Source organism: Arachis duranensis, chromosome 3 (genome assembly GCF_000817695.3).
Source record: "Arachis duranensis cultivar V14167 chromosome 3, aradu.V14167.gnm2.J7QH, whole genome shotgun sequence".
NCBI classification, from domain to species: domain Eukaryota; kingdom Viridiplantae; phylum Streptophyta; class Magnoliopsida; order Fabales; family Fabaceae; genus Arachis; species Arachis duranensis.
Window position 1 is genome coordinate 12,664,774 of NC_029774.3, and position 18,966 is coordinate 12,683,739.

Sequence of the window (18,966 nt, forward strand, 5' to 3'; positions counted from 1 at the left end):
TTATATTTTATTAATATTTAATTATTTTAATTGTTAAATTGAATATTTATATTTAATCAAAATTAAATTTAAAAATTCATAAAAAATAGTAAATCCCTGAATAATACTCTATATCATATTCTAAGAATTTTTAGTTAGACACTTCAATTCTTCACAAATTTAAATTATCAAATCAATTTTAAAATTTTTATTTTATTAGACAAATCAGTATTTCATATTAGATGGTTAGTTTATACAGTAAAATTAATGTTAAAATTTTTAAAATTATTAGGAACTATTATGTTTTTATGAAATAACAATAGAGATTGATTTATTTAACTTTTTATCAAAATATGATGAAAGATTAATACGTCTAATAAAATAAATTAAAAAATAAAAAATTAATTTGATAATTAAAATTTGTTAAAAATTAAAGAATAAAATATGGTTTTTGTCCCTAACATTTGAAGTAAGTCCTATTTGTATTCTTAAAATTTAAATCGTCCTATTTGTATCCCCAACGTTTAAAGCTCATAATATGTAATTGATAATAGGATAACATTGAATTACTTTTACAAATATTAAAAATATAAATAGAACGATCTAAACGTCAGGGACACAAATAAATTTTAATACTTTACTCAAAACTAAATTATCCAACTAAAACTTCTCTGATTTACTATATTACTCCAAATCCTTTCTAATTAGTGGATAATAAATAGAATATATTAAGTCTCTCTCATATTCAAAAAGGTTATAAAAAAAACAACTATGTAAAACAAGAAACCAACTTAATAGATAAACATATTATCATTTTCAGAATCCATGAAACGAACCTTTGTCCATAAAACCACATATTCATTGAAACTGTGAACAATATTTAATGGAGTTTATTTTGATTTATTTATTTATTTTTATTTTTGGGCGTGGTGCGTAGTTGGGGCCCACTGAACATGGTTCTTAGAAGCTTTTTGGCCCCCTACAAATACCCTCATCCCCCATTCTCCATTGCCATCAAACCACACCCATTCCTCTCAAAACACACACATACATTCACTACTATACACACTCTTCATCATCTTCCATATCTTACTTAACCCACACCAACAAAATTAAAACACCAAAATACTTAATAGCACTCCAAAGTGGTCTCTTTGTAGAGCCCTTGGGTGCTTTTTAGTTGCCTCATCAGGTAATTAATTTCACCAAATTTTTATATTATTTCTTTCTTTTTCTTTTAACCAATAGTATCCCACATGCATGTAGCTGACAAAATTTGCTTTGTAACTTGAAATTTGAATTTCCCTAGGACATACAGCAATTAATTTGTTTATTATTATTTATTATTTATTCTAAATTCTGATTACTTGTATGCAGCTAAGTGAGGTTCTTCTTTTCCTTAACCGTTGGGTTATTGAAGAGACAGTATGATGAGCAACATGATCCAAAATCAAAGCATGCTACCACCATTGATGAAGATAGAAGAAGATGAAAGCATGGTGAAGCTGAAGCAAGGCATAGTCACCATTTTAACACCCTCCTCTGCTTCTTCCTTAAGGAGGACACTCTCTGCTGACATGTCCTCCAAGAAATGGATGCATGATCTTCAACAACAACAACAAGAGGAAAAAGATAACCAAGATTCCTTCAAGATGAAGAAGATCGCTTCGTCGGAGGAGCTCACGCAACACCTTCCCAATAATTCATATTCCTCTTCTTCTTCTTCTGACGAAGGAGAAGAAGAGGAGGAGGAAGCAGAAAGGGAGAGGCTCGCCATTTGGAGCTCGATCCTTAAGAACAAGAAAGAGGAGCAAGAGAAATCCAGGGGAGGGTTCGATACATGGGGATCAATCATGTCCATGAAGAGCGACAGCGACAGCAACAGCAACAACAAGAACAATCAGAGCCTTGAAATGACGAAATCGTTGCCGGTGAGTGTGACGGTTACACCTTATGTTCATCCTCTTGTGAAGAGATCGAAGAGCTCTCTCAGTGATAAGAGCCTTGAAATCTGCACTGAGAGTCTTGGATCAGAGACTGGCTCTGATTCCTTGCTCTTCTCCTCTTCTTCTTCTTCTCCTTCTTTCCCTTCAGGGGAATCAGAGAAGGTAGTGAAAGAATCAGAACAAGAACAAGAACAAGAAGAACAACAAGAACAAGAAGAGAACATTCATGTTGCTGCAATAACAAAGAGTAAGTTGTTATCGCATCCAAGGTGTTTTCCTCCACCACTTCCTTCACTTTCTTTCCGTGGTTGCAATAAGAACAAGGAAGATTCTTCTTCTTCTTCCTCTTCACTGCACATGAAGCCGCATCGTGACAATGGAAGGTTGGTTCTTCAAGCTGTGTCACTCCCTTCAAACAACAACTTCAACGCTCAACGCCAAGACGGTCGTCTCGTCCTCACTTTCGCCAATGATCAGGAAGTTCCCGAAGCCGAAGAAGAGGAGAATTATGATGATGAAGGTATGGAGGAAGAGGAGGAGTTTGAAGAAGAAGATGAAGAAGAAGAAGAAGAAGAAGAAGAAGAAGAAGAAGAAGAAGAAGAAGAAGAAGAAGAAGAAGAAGAAGAAGAAGAAGAAGAAGAAGAAGAAGAAGAAGAAGAAGAAGAAGAAGAAGAAGAAGAAGAAGAAGAAGAAGAAGAAGAAGAAGAAGAAGAAGAAGAAGAGGAGGAGGAGGAGGAGGAAAGTGAAGTTGTTATGGAGAAGAAAGCGCCATTAATGTCAAGTGGGATTACTACTACTACCACTACTACTGTTAATAGTGGCGGTGGTAATCTTCATAGGCTAACATTGATGATGAACAACAACAGCAACAACAACAAAACAATTGGGTTGGTGAATAGAAACATGAATCCAAATTGGTCAGACAAGTTCAACAAGAAAGGGATGAACATGAATTTGGAGGATGTGAATGTTAGTGTTGTTGCAAGGTTGATTCCTTCATCACCAGGATCAGCAGCATCACCACCACCCTCTTCTTTCAATCTCAATGCCTATGAATACTTTTGGAAGACACCAAAACCTTCTTCTAAGCTTCCAAACAACAACAACAACAACAACAACAATGAGCAACACCAACAGTTGCTGGTGCTAAGAGCCAAGAATGGTGACTACTTGGTTCACAATTTCAAGGGCTGCAAGGATTCTAGAAGGTCCTTGCTCTTCTGGGAACCCTATTGCATTGCCACTTCCTGAGAGAAAGAGACACTCCAATTGCATAAAAAGAAAACTTAACAGATTAATTATTAATAGTCATTTTGTTCTCATCATCATCCAATCACTACAAAAAAGAGTGAACCTCCCAAACATTTATCTGAGGTATATAACATAAGCCTCCACCACTTTGCTAATTCCATTTTCTTATACACTTTTATTACTCCATCCTTTTATCTCAGTCTAGCTCCACTCATTCATGGAGCTTTAGTCAAATAAGAGAGAAAGTGAGAGGGAGAGAGAGGTTTAATATAGTGAGGGAGATTGATACTCCCTTGTCTTGTAAGATCAGAGAAATTAATGACATGAACAGTTTGTTATATACACATAATAATAATACATTACATTATTACTAGTATTATTGTTTTAATTATTACATTATGAAAAATGTAATTTTAGGTCATCATTGACTTGGTAGGGTGTCTTGTCCTGCTTCTAAAATCTAAATTATATCCCGGTTTCCATAACTTGTATAACTTTTGATATAAATTGAAGCCAATGGGGTTCCAATAGGGGTCTTGTCCTGCTTAATTGTTGGTCTTATTTTTCGGGAACAACATGATCACTTGCTTGATTTGTTTTGCCCCTCCCTAAGTTTTGCTTTAAGACAAGTAACTAATTCATCATGTTCAACCAATGAAACTAAAAAGATGAAAGGAATATATATCTATTGGTTATATATATATATGCTTTTGTGAGTATGTCATTCACATTTCAATTATTACAAACTAATAATTGTTTGCCTCATATATCGTACCAGAAATAACAGTGATAGTACTGCTGCACGGCCAAACTTATTTTATTTAATATTTATTAATTATTATAATCATTAATAAATATTAAATAAGATAAATTTTAATTATTTTTAATTATTTTTTATTATTAAATATTTTTATATCAATTAATACTTGTTCATGCATTCCTGTATTGTTATATTTATTTATTTTTTCCTCTATTTTTTGTGGCTGAGTTTTTTAGATATTGTAAAAAAGTGTGTATTTTTTTTAATATTTTTTTAGGTGAGTTTAACACTGTTATGGGAGAAAAGAAATTTTTTATCAGAAGATACAAAACGGTGAAGACGTTTTGCATGTGATTTAAATTTTTTTAATGGATAAAATCAAAATGGCACTACCGTTTTGTTAGAAATAAATAATTAAAAAAAATGAGCAAAGTTGAAAACGGCGTTGCGTTTTGTCAAGGGAGAAAAATTTTTTTAATTTAAAAATAGAAAATGGCAGTGTTGTTTTGTGTTGAAACAAATTTTACCGTTGAAGATAGTTAAAATGGTAGTGACGTTTAGTACAAGTGTGAATAAAAAAATATAAAATTAGCTATATAAGATATGCTAGTGTTATGCGAGAAACACGTTGAGTAGAGTAGAAAATGAACAACACAAAGTTATTTGCCTTCAAATTTTCAGAGAGCTTAGAGCTCTTTCTTCTTTAGCAATTGAATTTCTTCTTACTTCTTTAGCTGAGTTGAAATTGTTCTGCATTTGTTGAGTGAAATAAGTTGTGGGTAAATGTAACATGTGTATAAAATGCAGAGTTATGTTAGTTTAAGAATATATTTTAATGGTCAGATTTTGTATGATACACATGAGGGTGTGAGTTTTTTGTGTGAGAATCCATGTGTTATTGTTGTTCCTCTTTCAATAATATATGAAGGACTTAAGAGTGTACTCTGTCAGAGTGTAGGTCAGCAAGGCCTGAAGAGAGTGACCAATATTTTATATAGGCAGCCTGTATTAGTATGTGGTGGTTTCGCTCAATTTCAAATAATGCACGTGGCTGATGAAGCTAGTATACAAGGAATGTTTTCGACCTACCATCAAACTAGAGCACGAGCCTCACTTATCGAGTTATACGTTGAGTTCGAAAAAATTGAAGAAATTGATTTTCTAGAACCCAATATAGACTGGATGGGTTATAATACCGAAAGTGATAAAGAGTTTGAAGATAATTATGAAGTTGTTGGTCCAACTGAAGATGTGGAAGAAGATAATATATCAGTTGAGGGAGATATAGCAGATGTTGCTAATGCACTAGTGGATCAACATCCATCGAGAGAGCCATCATTTATGCATACTTTGAATCGTTTATGCTTACTGTGTGTATGGCTGTATGGTAAGCTGAGTGAAAGGTTGTGAATATGGTTGTGCACATGGTGGGTATGCATATGCTTGTGGATGTGGTAGGTACGGATACGGTGGGTATGTATATAGTTGTGAATATGGTTGTTGATTTTGTTGTGGTGGGTGTTGTTGCTGAGCTAGTTGCTCTTGTTGATGTGATTGCTCTTGTTGTGGTTGTTGGTCTTCATTGGTATGCTCAGAGAGATGCAGGTGATGACCAAAATTACGAACATACCAGTTCACGTACTGCTCAGAAGATTGATAATGGTCGCCATGTGCACCTGTCAATACGGATGCAGGACTGTTTAACCACTGTGAGATCCATTTTTTGTGTTCTACGCCCCAGTTCTTTTTTTGGGTCCCGTAAACACTATGTTGTGGGACGTGCCGAGTTTCATCAGTTCAACTGGTTGGTCTTGATGAAAGTCAAATTGTCTTCTGACTCTATCAGTGGGATACCACTCCACAGTCTCAAAGCATATTAAAGGCATAGTCGCACTCCAGAGATCTACACCATCATTGATCTCAAATGGAGTAAAATTGCGGCGTTATCCGGTTGGGACTGTATGCATCCCACACAAACTGTAAAAACACATCAAATCTCAAAGTTATAAATGAGCAATCATGAATTTAATATAGCATAAGAAAAAATTTAAATGATGAAACACATACCCCGTCCGGAGAAAGATCATCCAACCTTTTCCTAACGTCAGCAGTTGTCCAATTTTTATACTGCTCGATAGCTGATTGATAATCATTCCACCTAGCATATTGCAACAACTCATATATTTATAAAAATTTGGATATAACCTCCCCTAAAAGTAGACTTAACCACCCTTAAAGGTTCCCTCAATTCATAAATCATTTCAACCATCAACCACAATTTCATCAAATTAAATTATAAGTGATTCGTAATATTAGTGACTACAGTAAAAAATCACTAAATCCACATCTTAGCTAGTATCTATCGGCAGTGGTCCTATTGACGGCATTCGTAACCATGCCCATACAAGGGGCAATGGTATAGGACCATCAATGTCCTTGCAATCATACCTAGATACTCGACATAAGGATCGATACATGTGTACAAGGCAAGCTGAACCCCAACTAAACTTGTGAATCTGAGAAAAGTCACGAAGCAACGGCAAATACTTCCAGTGCACACTGATTATAGACTTGTCACTAAATAACGTTGTTCCAAATAGACACATTATATGACATTTTACATAAATTTTCCTACTTACTGCGTCAATCAAATGTTGGCGCCGCTTTAGGGTGCAAAACCATGCTAGCTTGACTCCGCTTCCTCTATGGTCGTTCGGGCCAGGAACAATACCAAATTGGGACATGCACTCGTTCTCTAACCCACTTGTGCTGTGGTCAGTTGATTCCAGTAACTAGCAAGCCGTGAGTTCGGAGTCCAAAAATCATGGCGACGTCTTCCAACGTAATCGTGCACTCGCCGTGTGGAAGATGAAACGTGTGCGTCTCAGGCCGCCACCTTTCAACTAGTGCGTCTATAGTTGGACCGTGAGGCATGATCCTTCCAATCTGAGATACATGATAGAATCCGCTCTCTCTGAGTTGTTCTTCCACCCTGGCATCATATGAGTCTATTTGCTGTAAGTGTCTAGTGTGCAAATTTCTTGAACACTGAAAACAAAATAATAACTAACCATCAATAATCAGAACTAGTCAATATTACTAAATTAATACTCGGTTTAGTAACAAATATAATTAATAATTACTAAAAATCTAAATAATTTATAATTACTAATTGAATTATTAATTATTAAGCATAACAGTAAACACAAAGATTACTTACTGTTACGGTGGGTAACCGGAGATTGACGGGCTGGATGGCGTTGGTTGGCCCAAATGTGTGAAGGAGGAGGATTCTGAATGGGTATGCAACTCGGGAGACTCCGTCCGACTTGTTTGTACGAAGAGATGGGGGTGGTACCTGCAAAGGCACTCCGATGCCTAAGTTAGCAAGGGTGTGAACAGGTCTAGAGAGTATTAGACTTAGAGATACCTGAGGGGTGTCAGTGTATTTATAGTGGTGAACCAATAACCACCGTTGGAGTAGTGCCATATTTTTAGGGTGTTAACCGTCCCATTATCTTAGGGAGGTTAAGATATGGCTCGTGGAAGTGGTTAGAGAGATTCTAGGGACAGTTACTCATTTGAATGAGTGTTTATCCGCCAGCTAATCTCGTGCCCGACTTCTTTAGAGCAGTTCGTGGTGAGTACCGACTTCATAGGATGAAGATTGGTACTGGTGAGGCCCAACCCTTTGGATTAGGTCTTTTGCTTGATCCTGGGCCTTTGTTATTGGGCCAGGTATGAACAGTGCCCCTACTCGAGCCCAATTTTCCTTTCAGGATTTGGGTTCGAGTATTCTACTCGAGGTCGTAGCCGACTTGTAGGAGGACCGACGTGATGCTCCGAAACCGACGTGACCTTTCATAGCCTTTTGGCTCTGACGGTTACGTCTAATCAAGCGTTAATCAAACATCGTGTCCGTTTAGGGATGTGCGTAGGGAGTGATGGTCTTGGTAATGGTGCATTCTCATTAATGACTGCCCCGTTTTTACCATTGTACCTCCCACGTACTTATAAATATTCTCCCTCTCTTTCATTGTTTTGTTTCTGTGATTTTTCAAATTTTCCCTTTCATTCGTTCGTGCTGCATTCTCGTGTTTCGAAGGCTTTTTTCCTCCTCCAACCCTCATTTTCAGATAAAGGTTAGCTCTTTCTATAACATGCTTTTCTATTTGCATGCTTTTATTTGTAGATAGATAGGTTGGTTTGTGGACTTTAGTTCCATATTCCCTCCCTTTAGAGACCGTGTTTTTTATTTTCCTTTTCTTTTCCTTTGTAGGTTTTTGTCACCCTTTTTAAGAAAAGAAATGGCTTCCGTAGATGTTCTTTCTCTGTAGGTTGATGTCACGGTCCTAGGGGAGGAACCTTTGGTCGATACCGAGTTTATCACTCATCTTCGTACTCGCCACAGACTTTGTACCTCTGAGGAAGACGAGCCGAAGTATGAGTTGGTGGTCCCGGGTCCAGAAGACCGGGTTTGTTTTGGGAGGGGTGACGAGGCGGCCCCTCATTTTTTCTTTATGTATGAGTGTATGATCACCCGTTTGGGTGTTTTTTTTCCTTTTTCAGATTTCGAGATGTCTGTTTTGCATCACTGTCGAGTTGCCCCTACTCAGCTTCACCCCAACTCTTGGGGTTTTTTGAAAATTTATCAATTTATTAGCCAGGCTTTGGAGTTCCCGACCTCTTTGAAGATTTTTTTCTATCTTTTCCACATGACCAAACCCTTCAGTGGGCTAAACAATAAGCAACAGTGGGTGTCTTTCCCTTGGGTGTTTTTCTTCCTTTTTCAGATTTCGAGATGTCTGTTTTGCATCACTGTCGAGTTGCCCCTACTCAGCTTCATTCCAATTCTTGGGATTTTTTGAAAATTTATCAATTTATTAGCCATGCTTTGGAGTTTCCGACCTCTTTGAAGATTTTTTTCTATCTTTTTCATATGACCAAACCCTTTAGTGGGCTAAACAATAAACAACAGTGGGTGTCTTTCCGAGCCATATAAGGTCGGAGAGTTATCACCCTTTTTGATGAATCTTTCCATGACTTCAAAAATTATTTCTTCAAAGTGCAAGCTGTAGAGGGTCACCACCCCTTTTTCCTGGATGATAATTCTTCTCCCCGTTTTCCTTTATACTGGCTGGAGGCCTCCCTCTGCGAGAAATATGGTCTGGACGACCTGGATGAGGTAGAAGCAGCCATTGTGGGGTTCCTCCGAGAAGCGTGGGGGAGGGCCCCATATTTGGACACTAAAAAATTTCTCCAGGGGTCTCCGACCTTTGTTCAGGCACAGATAGGTAGTTTTCATTTGTTTGTTTAGGGTTCCGACTTGTCTGTCTGACTTTTCCGACATGGCTTATTCTATCTATTGTTTTTTTCAGAGATGGCGAAGACAAATGCTCAGGAGTCTTATCAGAGAGTCCAGGAGGCTAGAGCAAGGTCTCGCGCCAGGACTGGTGGTGCTAAGGCGGCTATCTCTCCTCCTCTTCATCCTTGGAACGTTGGGACTCCTTCCCAGCCCATTGTGATTTCTTCTTCGGTTTCCTCTCAGCCGCCCCCCTCCGCTCGACCTTCTCCTGAGCCAGAAAAGAAGAAGCACAAGACCTTAGAGTCTGGCTCTTCTGGTGAGGTTAAGGCGGATGCTCTTGCATTCGTCCGAAAGAACATCTATCCCCATGTTCGCATAAGCATGGATGATGTCTCTGTTCGGAGTCACCTTACCACTCTGGTTGAGGGGAGCCTTAAGGCGGCGGGTGTTTGCGGTAAACTCTTAGACATTTTTGAGAAGGTTCCCCGCAGCTCTTTGGGAATGACCTCGAAGGTCGAGGAGCTGGAGGGGAGGCTTCATATGTTTCAAGAGCATGAGAGGGAGTTGAAGGAGGAAGTTGCCAAGTTAAAGGGGGAGAGAGATAATCTCCGGGAAAAGGAGAGGAAGTTGCAAGCTCGATGCAACATGGAGATGGACTTGAGGAAGACAGCACAGGCTAGCTATCAAAGTTTATTTGAAGATCTTGTGTCTGTGAAGAATGATCTGCTGAATTCTCGGAAGGCATATACCGAGTTGGAGGACTCTATTGCTGATGGTGCCGAAGAGGCTTGGAGGATCTTTAAGGAGCAAGTCGGAGTTATTGCTGCCGACTTGGATCTTTCTCCTTTAGATCCTGACAAAGTCGTTATTGATGGTGTAATTGTGGATCCTCCTGCCCCCGTGATCGTTTCCGAGTCAGAATTGAAGACCCGGGGGCAGAGGATCATTGAGTCCCCTCCTCGTTCTAAGGATGCTCCGAGCTCTTCTGTTATTCCTCCGACTTCCTCTTCATCTCCTGTGGATGCCTCTCTTCCCGGTCCTGGTGGCGCTCATCCTGACTCTGGTGGTGGTGATCCGTCTACTCCTCTGCAGAAATAATTCTCCTGACTCTGATGGTGGTGATCCGTCTATTCCTCTGCAGAAATAATTTTATGTGGCTATATGGGGGCTCGGCATGTGGGTCCCCCCTTTTTTTAACTCTTTATATTTGTTTGTTGGTGGTATTTGTTGAACAATTTCTTTTGGCCTTTCAAGGCCGTAAACAAAATATTTAAAAATACCCTTTTTTAATAAGGGCTTAAATTAACAAAATAAATACTCTTTTTGGATAAGGGTTTAAGTTACCTTATGCGTGTATGCTTTTCTGATTTTGATTTTTCGAAGTCCCCTTGATCTTTTTCTGAAAACCTTTCCCTTTGGCTTGTCTATTTTTTCTAAGCCTTTTTGTTTAAGGACTTTAGGACAGCCTTTAAACTTTTTCCTAGGTTTTTCAATCTCTTTTTGTTATTCCTTATACTCAACTTTGCTTTATTGAGTTCTTATGACTTAGGTTATTTTTGCGATGCGTTTTTCTTCTACTCGGTTCTTCACTCCGATTTACGGGTCGAAGTGTTTCCGAGCTTCTCTACTCGAGTTTTCATTTCGACTTATGAGTCGGGTTGTTTCCGAGTTGTTTACGATCAGCTTATATAACCTCTTTACACCGACTTGTACCTCGTCGTTTTATCCTGACGACCATCTAGATCGGTTCATGGGATTTGCACGTTTTGTCGAGTTTAAGTCGGCGCGTTTCGTAGAAAGATTTAGAAAATAGAAAGGAGTTTATAAGAGATATTGTAAATGAAAAAAGATCTTTATTGATTGGGAGGTACCTTCTTGCTACTAAGGGTTTTTAATAGCCTATTTTCCCTTAGCCTCTACTGTGATGCCTCGTTAAAAACCCTCCTCCAGAAAAAACCCTTTGATATTGGGAAAAAATCATGAAGTTGGAAAAAGAGTACATCAGGGAGTAGAGTTCGCTTTTAGCTGTAGTACCTTTTCATATTACAAGCATGCCACGACCTTGGGAACTCAGTGCCGTTCAGGTCGGTCACTCTGTAATAACCTTTTCCTAAGACCTCATTGACTTTGTATGGTCCCTTCCAGTTTGCGGCGAGCTTTCCTTCCCTTGATTTGTTGACTCCAATGTTGTTTCTGATTAAGACCAAGTCACTTGGGGTGAATGCTCTTCGAATGACTTTTTAGTTGTATCTTGTAGTCATCCTTTGCTTCAACGCCGCTTCTCTTATCTGGGCTTCTTCTCGGACTTCTGGTAGTAATGCGAGCTCCTCTTTGTGCCCCTGTATATTTTCGATCTCGTCGTGGAGAGTTACCCTTGGGCTTTGTTCATTGATTTCTATTGGTATCATGGCTTCCACACCATAAACTAGTCGGAAGGGTGTTTCTCCAGTGGCGGATTGAGGCGTTGTCCTGTAAGCCCATAGCACTTGTGGGAGCTCTTCAGCCTAGGCTCCTTTTGCTTCTTGTAACCTTTTCTTTACCCCTGCCAGTATGACTTTGTTGGCTGCTTCGGCTTGCCCATTGGCTTGCGGGTGCTCCACCGAGGTGAACTGATGCTTGATTTTCATACTGGCTACTAAGCTTCTAAAGGTAGAGTCAGTGAACTGGGTTCCATTCTCTGTAGTAATGGAATGAGGTATCTCATACCTTGTGATGATATTTTAGTAGAGGAACCTCCGACTTCTTTGTGCGGTGATGGTGGCCAATGGTTCTGCTTCTATCCACTTTGTGAAGTAATCTATTCCCACGATCAGGTATCTGACTTGTCCTGGCGCTTGGGGAAAAGGACCTAACAAATCCATTCCCCATTTTGTAAAGGGTCATGGAGAAGTGATACTGATGAGCTCTTCTGGTGGAGCCACGTGGAAATTTGCATGCATCTGACATGGTTGACACTTTTTCACAAACTCTGTGGCATCTTTCTGCAAGGTCGGCCAGTAGAATCCAGCTCAGATTACTTTCCTGGCTAGTGACCTTGCTCCGAGATGGTTTCCGCATATCCCACTATGTACTTCCTCTAATACCTCGGCAGTTCTCGAGGTCGGTACACACTTTAATAATGGTGTTGATATCCCCCTTCTGTAGAGAATATTTCTCACCAAGGTGTAGTGTTGTGCTTCCCTTCGGATCTTTTTTGCCTCTTTCTCCTCTTTAGGGAGGATGTCGAATTTCATGTATTCGACCAAGGGGCTCATCCATCCCAGGTTTAAACCGACTACCTCAAGTACTTCTTGTTTGTCTTCTGTTTTTACTACTGAGGGTTCCTGGAGGGTTTCTTGGATCAGGCTTCTGTTGTTCCCTCCCGGTTTGGTACTTGATAATTTGGATAGGGCGTCCGCTCTGCTGTTTAGATCCCGAGTTATGTGTTTGACCTCGGTTTCTGCAAAACGCCCAAGGTGCTCCAAAGTTTTCTCCAAGTACCTCCTCATATTTGGGTCCTTTGCCTGATACTCTCCACTTATCTGGGAGGTCACCACTTGTGAGTCACTGTATATCATCACCTTTGTAGCACCGACTTCTTCTGCCAACTTCAATCCAGCAATCAAGGCTTCATATTCTGCCTGATTATTTGAAGCTGAAAATTCAAATTTTAGGGAAACCTCTATCTGGGTTCCTCTTTCATCTACCAATATTATGCATGCGCCGCTTCCTGTTTTATTGGAGGATCCATCTACATAGAGTTCCCATGTAGTTGGTTTTTCCTCCTGATCTCCTGCGTATTCTGCAACGAAGTCGGGGAGGTATTGGGCTTTGATTGCTATCCAAGTTTCATATCTTAAGTCGAACTCGGAGAGCTCTATTGCCCATTGAACCATTCTCCCTGCAACATCCGTCTTTTGGAGGATTTGCTTCATGGGTTGGTTCGTACGGACTCTTATTGTGTGGGCCTGAAAGTAAGGTCGTAGCTTTCGTGAGGCTATTACTAAGGAGTAGGCGAACTTCTCTAGTTTGTGGTACCTTAGCTCAGGGCCTTGTAGAACTTTACTGATGAAATAAACTGGATGTTGTCCGACCTCGTCTTCTCTTATCAGGGCTGATGAAACAGCTTTGTCCGCTACGGATAAGTACAGGACGAGGTCTTTTCCAGATACTGGTCAGGTCAGAATAGGAGGTTGGCTTAAAAACTTTTTGAACTCCTGGAACGCCTCCTCGCATTCAGGAGTCCATTCAAACTGACATCCCTTTCTCAATAAGAAAAACAGTGGAAGGGATTTTAATGCCGATCCTGCCAAAAATCTGGAGAGGGCTGCAAGTCGGCCATTCAGCTGCTGGACTTCCCTCAAACAAGTCGGGCTTTTCATCTCTAGGATGGCTCTACACTTATCAGGATTGGCTTCGATCCCTCTTTGTGTTAGCATAAATCCTAGAAATTTTTCTGCCTCCACCGCGAAGGCGCACTTTGCGGGATTTAGTCTCATCCCGTGCAGTCTTATGGTGTCAAAGACTTGTGAAAGGTCGGACAAGAGGTCGACTTCTTTCTTGGTCTTTACCAGCATGTCGTCGACATATACTTCCATTAGATTCCCAAGGTGGGAAGAAAACACTTTATTCATCAACCTTTGATATGTGGCTCCTGCATTCTTCAATCCGAATGGCATGACCACGTAGCAGAAATTAGCTCTGGGTGTGATGAATGATGTCTTCTCCTGGTTTGGCTCATACATTGGGATTTGATTATATCCCGAGTAGGCGTTCATGAATGATAAGAATTGTTTTCTTTCAATTATTCTTTTTTCCTGCCCAGTCTATTAATAACAAAAATGGATTCTTCAATGTATAAAGTAAGAATTTCAATGGCTTTTGCTACTATAACCTTCCTGACCACCATTTTTTGCTTTTTATTTAAAAGCGTTTAACCTATCCATATGAAAGTGTATTGAATTGAGAAAAAACATAGTAAATAAAATAGAAATAGATAAAGAAATGGTGGGTTCCATCGTTTCTATGATTACTTTTTAAACGGCGAGATCCTCTCTATACACCGGAGCCCCTTCCCGGATTTCATTCATATTATTAACTTGTACAGTTCACACTCTTTGGCTCTACCCATGAAATATCCAGTAAAATAGGTCTTTCACAACGAAATCTAGCTATAAAGTAACGGTATTTAAGTATGCATATTAGCTGGGTAGCTGACCCTCGTAGTCCGTTCTTTCAAAAAGCAAAATAAGAGCATAATTTTTCCGCTATTTATTGAAAATAAAGGATTTCCCCCGCTTAATAGGTAAGCATTTGCTACCAATGGGGAAATTTGTCTCATCTTAAATTGTAAATTGAGGTGATTGGATTTCTACCAACCAAAAAACCATAAATTTGATACACAATAGAAGAATATATATAGATATCATTTTTTTTATTATCCATTTCTAAATTTTATAGATTTTTTTCAGTTAAGATAGTGAAGGGAAGAGCTCCATTCACTATCTTAACCGATACATCGATACTGGAAAATCTTTTTTCCTTTTTTTTTTGTCTTAGTCTATGATCTGAACGAGTCGCACATACACCCTAATACAGGTTCCTCAGCGCTGAGGACATCCCCGAAGAGCGGGGGATTTTGTGACATTTCGGATTGGAACCAGAATGGAATGATTTTGAATATCGATTCATTAGTAAAAAACCGTCTCCGACTTTTGAATTGCCGAAACAAGAACTTTATGTAAGAGTTGAAGCCCCCAAAGGAGAATTGGGGATTTTTCTAATAGGAGATCAGAATGGTTTTCCTTGGAGATGGAAAATTCGTCCACCCGGTTTTATCAATTTGCAAATTCTTCCTCAATTAGTTAAAAGAATGAAATTGGCCGATATTATGACAATACTAGGGAGTATAGATATCATTATGGGAGAAGTTGATCGTTGAAATGATTATTGATACAACAGAAGTACAAGATATCAATTCTTTTTTCAGATTGGAATCTTTAAAGGAGGTCTATGGAATTCTATGGGTATTTGCCCCTATCTTTACTCTTGTATTGGGAATCACCATAAGTGTACTAGCAATTGTATGGTTAGAAAGAGAAATATCCGCAGGTATACAACAGCGGATTGGACCTGAATACGCGGGTCCTTTGGGAGTTCTTCAAGCTCTAGCAGATGGAACAAAACTACTTTTCAAAGAGAGTCTTATTCCATCTAGGGGAGATACTCGTTTATTCAGTATCGGACCATCCATATCAGTTATATCCATTATAATAAGCTATTCGGTAATTCCTTTTGGATATAATTTTGTTTTATCCTATTGATACCCCGAGCTGGAGTCCACTAGGGTATCAATACTTGGCAGCGGATAAGGGTCCTTGGGACATGCTTTATTTAAGTTGGTATAGTCGACACACATTCTCCATTTGCCATTCTATTTTTTGACTAGCACTACATTGGCTAGCCATGTTGGGTATTTGACTTCTCTGATGAAGCCAGCTTCCAGGAGTGCCTGTACTTGTTCTTCTACTACTAGGGCTCGTTCCGGGCCGAGCTTACGTCTTCTTTGTTGTACAGGTCGGGACCCCGGGTAAACCGAGAGCTTGTGGGACATGAGCTCGGGGTCTATCCCAGGCATGTCGGAGGCCTTCCAGGCGAAGAGATCGGAGTTATCTCTTAGGAGTTTAGTCAGCCCTTGTTTTAGGGTTTCCCCTAGGTTGGCTCCTATGTGAGTATTTTTTCCTTCCTCCTTGCCGATCTGTATCTCCTCCGTTTTTTCTCCCGGTTGTGGTCGCAGCTCTTCTCTGGCCCTTGCACCTCCGAGCTCTATTGTGTGAACTTCTCTGCCCTTTTCTCTCAGATTTAGGCTTTCATTGTAGCATTTTCTTGCCAATTTTTGATCTCCCCTTACCGTTGCTATCCCCGCTGAAGTCGGGAATTTCATGCAAAGGTGTGGTGTAGATACCACTGCTCCGAGTCGATTTAGAGTAGCTCTGCCGATTAAAGCGTTATATGCTGACCCTACATCGATGACTATGAAGTCTATACTCAGAGTCTTTGATTTTTCTCCCTTTACAAAAGTGGTGTGGAGGGGCAAAAATCCCAGTGGCTTTATTGGCGTGTCCCCTAATCTGTATAGGGTGTCGGGGTAGGCTCTTAATTCTTTCTCGTCCAACCCTAGTTTGTCAAAAGTGGGCTTAAAAAGGATGTCCGTCGAGCTTCCTTGGTCTACTAGGGTTCTGTGGAGATGGGCATTTTCCAGGATCATAGTTATTACTACTGGATCATCGTGTCCAAGGATTATTCCTTGCCCATCTTCTTTTGTGAATGAAATGGTAGGGAGGTCGGATGACTCTTCTCCGACCTGGTAGACTCTTTTGAGATGTCTTTTGCGAGAGGATTTGGTGAGTCCTCCTCCCGCGAACCTTCCTGAGATCATATGAATATGTCTCTCCGGAGTCTGCGGCGGTGGGTCTCTTCTATCCATATCATCTCGCTTTCTCTTCCCATGACCGTCTGACCTTTCTATGAGATATCTGTCAAGCCGACCTTCTCTAGCCAGCTTTTCTATCATATTTTTAAGGTCGTAACAGTCGTTTGTGGAGTGACCATATATTTTATGGTACTCACAGTAATCGCTGCGGCTCCCCCCTTTTTTATTTTTAATGGGTCTAGGGGGTGGCAGTCTTTCAGTGTTACAAATCTCTCTGTATACATCCACTATAGAAACTTTCAGAGGAGTATAAGAGTGATATTTTCTGGGTCTCTCGAGACCGAGTTCTTCCTTTTTCTTGACTTCCCTTTCCTTCTCCTTAGATGAAGGAGGGGGTCCAGGTCGCCATTCTTTTGTTGAGGGAGGGAGCCCAGGGCGCCAACTCAGGTCTCTCAACTTAGCATTTTCCTCCATATTGATGTACTTTTCGGCTCTTTCCTGTACATCACTTAGAGAAACGGGGTGTCTTTTAGATATGGATTGTGAGAAGGGGCCTTCTCTGAGTCCATTGACTAACCCCATTATGACTGCCTCTGTGGGCAGGTCTTGAATCTCTAAACATGCTTTGTTGAACCTTTCCATATAAGCTCGGAGGATTGAACCTTTCCATATAGGCTTGTAAGGATTCTCCGACCTCCTGTTTTATTCCCAGGAGGCTCGGTGCATGTTTCACTTTGTCTTTCTGGATTGAGAACCTCATCAAAAACTTCCTTGAGAGGTCTTCAAAACTAGTAACCGACCTCGGGGGGAGGTTGTCGAACCACTTCATCGCTGCTTTCGATAGGGTAGTCGGGAAAGCTTTGCATCGCGTAGCATCGGAAGCATCAGCTAGGTACATCCGACTTTTAAAATTGCTCAAGTGATGCTTTGGATACGTGGTTCCGTCATAGAGGTCCATATCGGGGCTTTTGAAGTTCCTCGGAACTTTTGCCCTCATTATGTCCTTGCTGAAAGGATCCTCCCCTCCTAAGGGCGGCTCTTCTCGTTCATCACGGGAGTTGTGACCTTTGAGAGAGGATTCTAACTTTAAGAGTTTTCTCTCTAACTCTTTTCGTCGTTCCATCTCCTCTTTTAGGTTCTTTTCGTTTTCCTTTTGTCGCTCCCGTTCTTGTTCTAATTGTTCCAGGCGACTGTGGACTAATCCCATGAGTTCAGTTACATGGGATGGCCCCTTTTTTCTCTGATTCACGTCCTTCTGAAGAGTTTACCTTCGGGTTTTTTACTCCGGAGGTACCTTCCCTGTGTTGATCATTAATTCCCTGGTGGAGGGTCAAGTCGGCATCATTATTGCCTGTGTCTAGATTCTCTTGTTCAGAATCTGACTCCACATGACCCTCTTCGGGGGATCTGTCCGCCATCACTGGTTGATCTCTCGGGTCCCCGGCAACGGCGTCAATATTACGGTGGGTAACCGGAGATTGATGGGCTGGATGGCGTTGGTTGGCCCAAATGTGTGAAGGAGAAGGATTTCGAATGGGTATGCAACTCGGGAGACTCCGTCCGACTTGTTTGTACGAAGAGATGGGGGTGGTACCTGCAAAGGCACTCCGATGCCTAAGTTAGCAAGGGTGTGAGCAGGTCTAGAGAGTATTGGACTTAGAGATACCTGAGGGGTGTCAGTGTATTTATAGTGGTGAACCAATAACCACCGTTGGAGTAGTGCCATATTTTTAGGGTGTTAACCGTCCAATTATCTTAGGGAGGTTAAGATATGCCTCGTGGAAGTGGTTAGAGAGATTCTAGGGGCAGTTACTCATTTGAATGAGTGTTTATCCGCCAGCTAATCTCGTGCCCGACTTCTTTAGAGCAGTTCGTGGTGAGTACCGACTTCATAGGATGAAGATTGGTACTGGTGAGGCCCAACCCTTTGGATTAGGTCTTTTGCTTGATCCTGTGCCTTTGTTATTGGGTCAGGGTATGAACACTTACATATACAGGATGTCGAAGATATTTTGATATATGCTCGTCGGCATGTGTGATGTCACGCTTTCCCATTTTTGTCTTTAACGCTACACTAAAATAATATAAAAAAAATTACTTATATTTTTTTTTTCTTTTTTACTGAAAACAATAATAATAATAACTCTTAATCTATTTACTAAACACATATCCTAAGAATTACTAATTATCCGATCTAAATATGTTTCTATTATTTTTCAATATATATTGTAAAAATGCCTAAAATTACTAAACATACTAAAATTTAATAACAATGATTTTGTTTTCCAATAATTAATTAAAATAAAAAAAGTAA

General features: G+C 40.1%; 2 protein-coding genes across 2 annotated transcripts; one reads left to right on the forward strand and one right to left on the reverse strand.

Annotated features, from left to right (window-relative positions):
* Nucleotides 1-983: 983 nt before the first annotated feature.
* On the forward strand, nucleotides 984-3,549 carry LOC107477652 (protein FAF-like, chloroplastic). The gene is made up of 2 exons (XM_052259204.1): nucleotides 984-1,171; nucleotides 1,357-3,549. The coding sequence occupies exon 2, from the start codon at nucleotides 1,407-1,409 to the stop codon at nucleotides 3,174-3,176; it is 1,770 nt and encodes a 589-aa protein (XP_052115164.1). The 5' UTR covers nucleotides 984-1,171; nucleotides 1,357-1,406; the 3' UTR covers nucleotides 3,177-3,549.
* A 2,646-nt stretch (nucleotides 3,550-6,195) lies between these two features.
* LOC127745719 (uncharacterized) lies at nucleotides 6,196-7,818 on the reverse strand. Its single transcript, XM_052259205.1, has 2 exons — nucleotides 7,157-7,818; nucleotides 6,196-6,984 (listed from the first exon to the last, which is right to left on the reverse strand). The coding sequence occupies exons 1-2, from the start codon at nucleotides 7,424-7,426 to the stop codon at nucleotides 6,712-6,714; spliced, it is 543 nt and encodes a 180-aa protein (XP_052115165.1). The 5' UTR covers nucleotides 7,427-7,818; the 3' UTR covers nucleotides 6,196-6,711.
* Nucleotides 7,819-18,966: the final 11,148 nt, after the last annotated feature.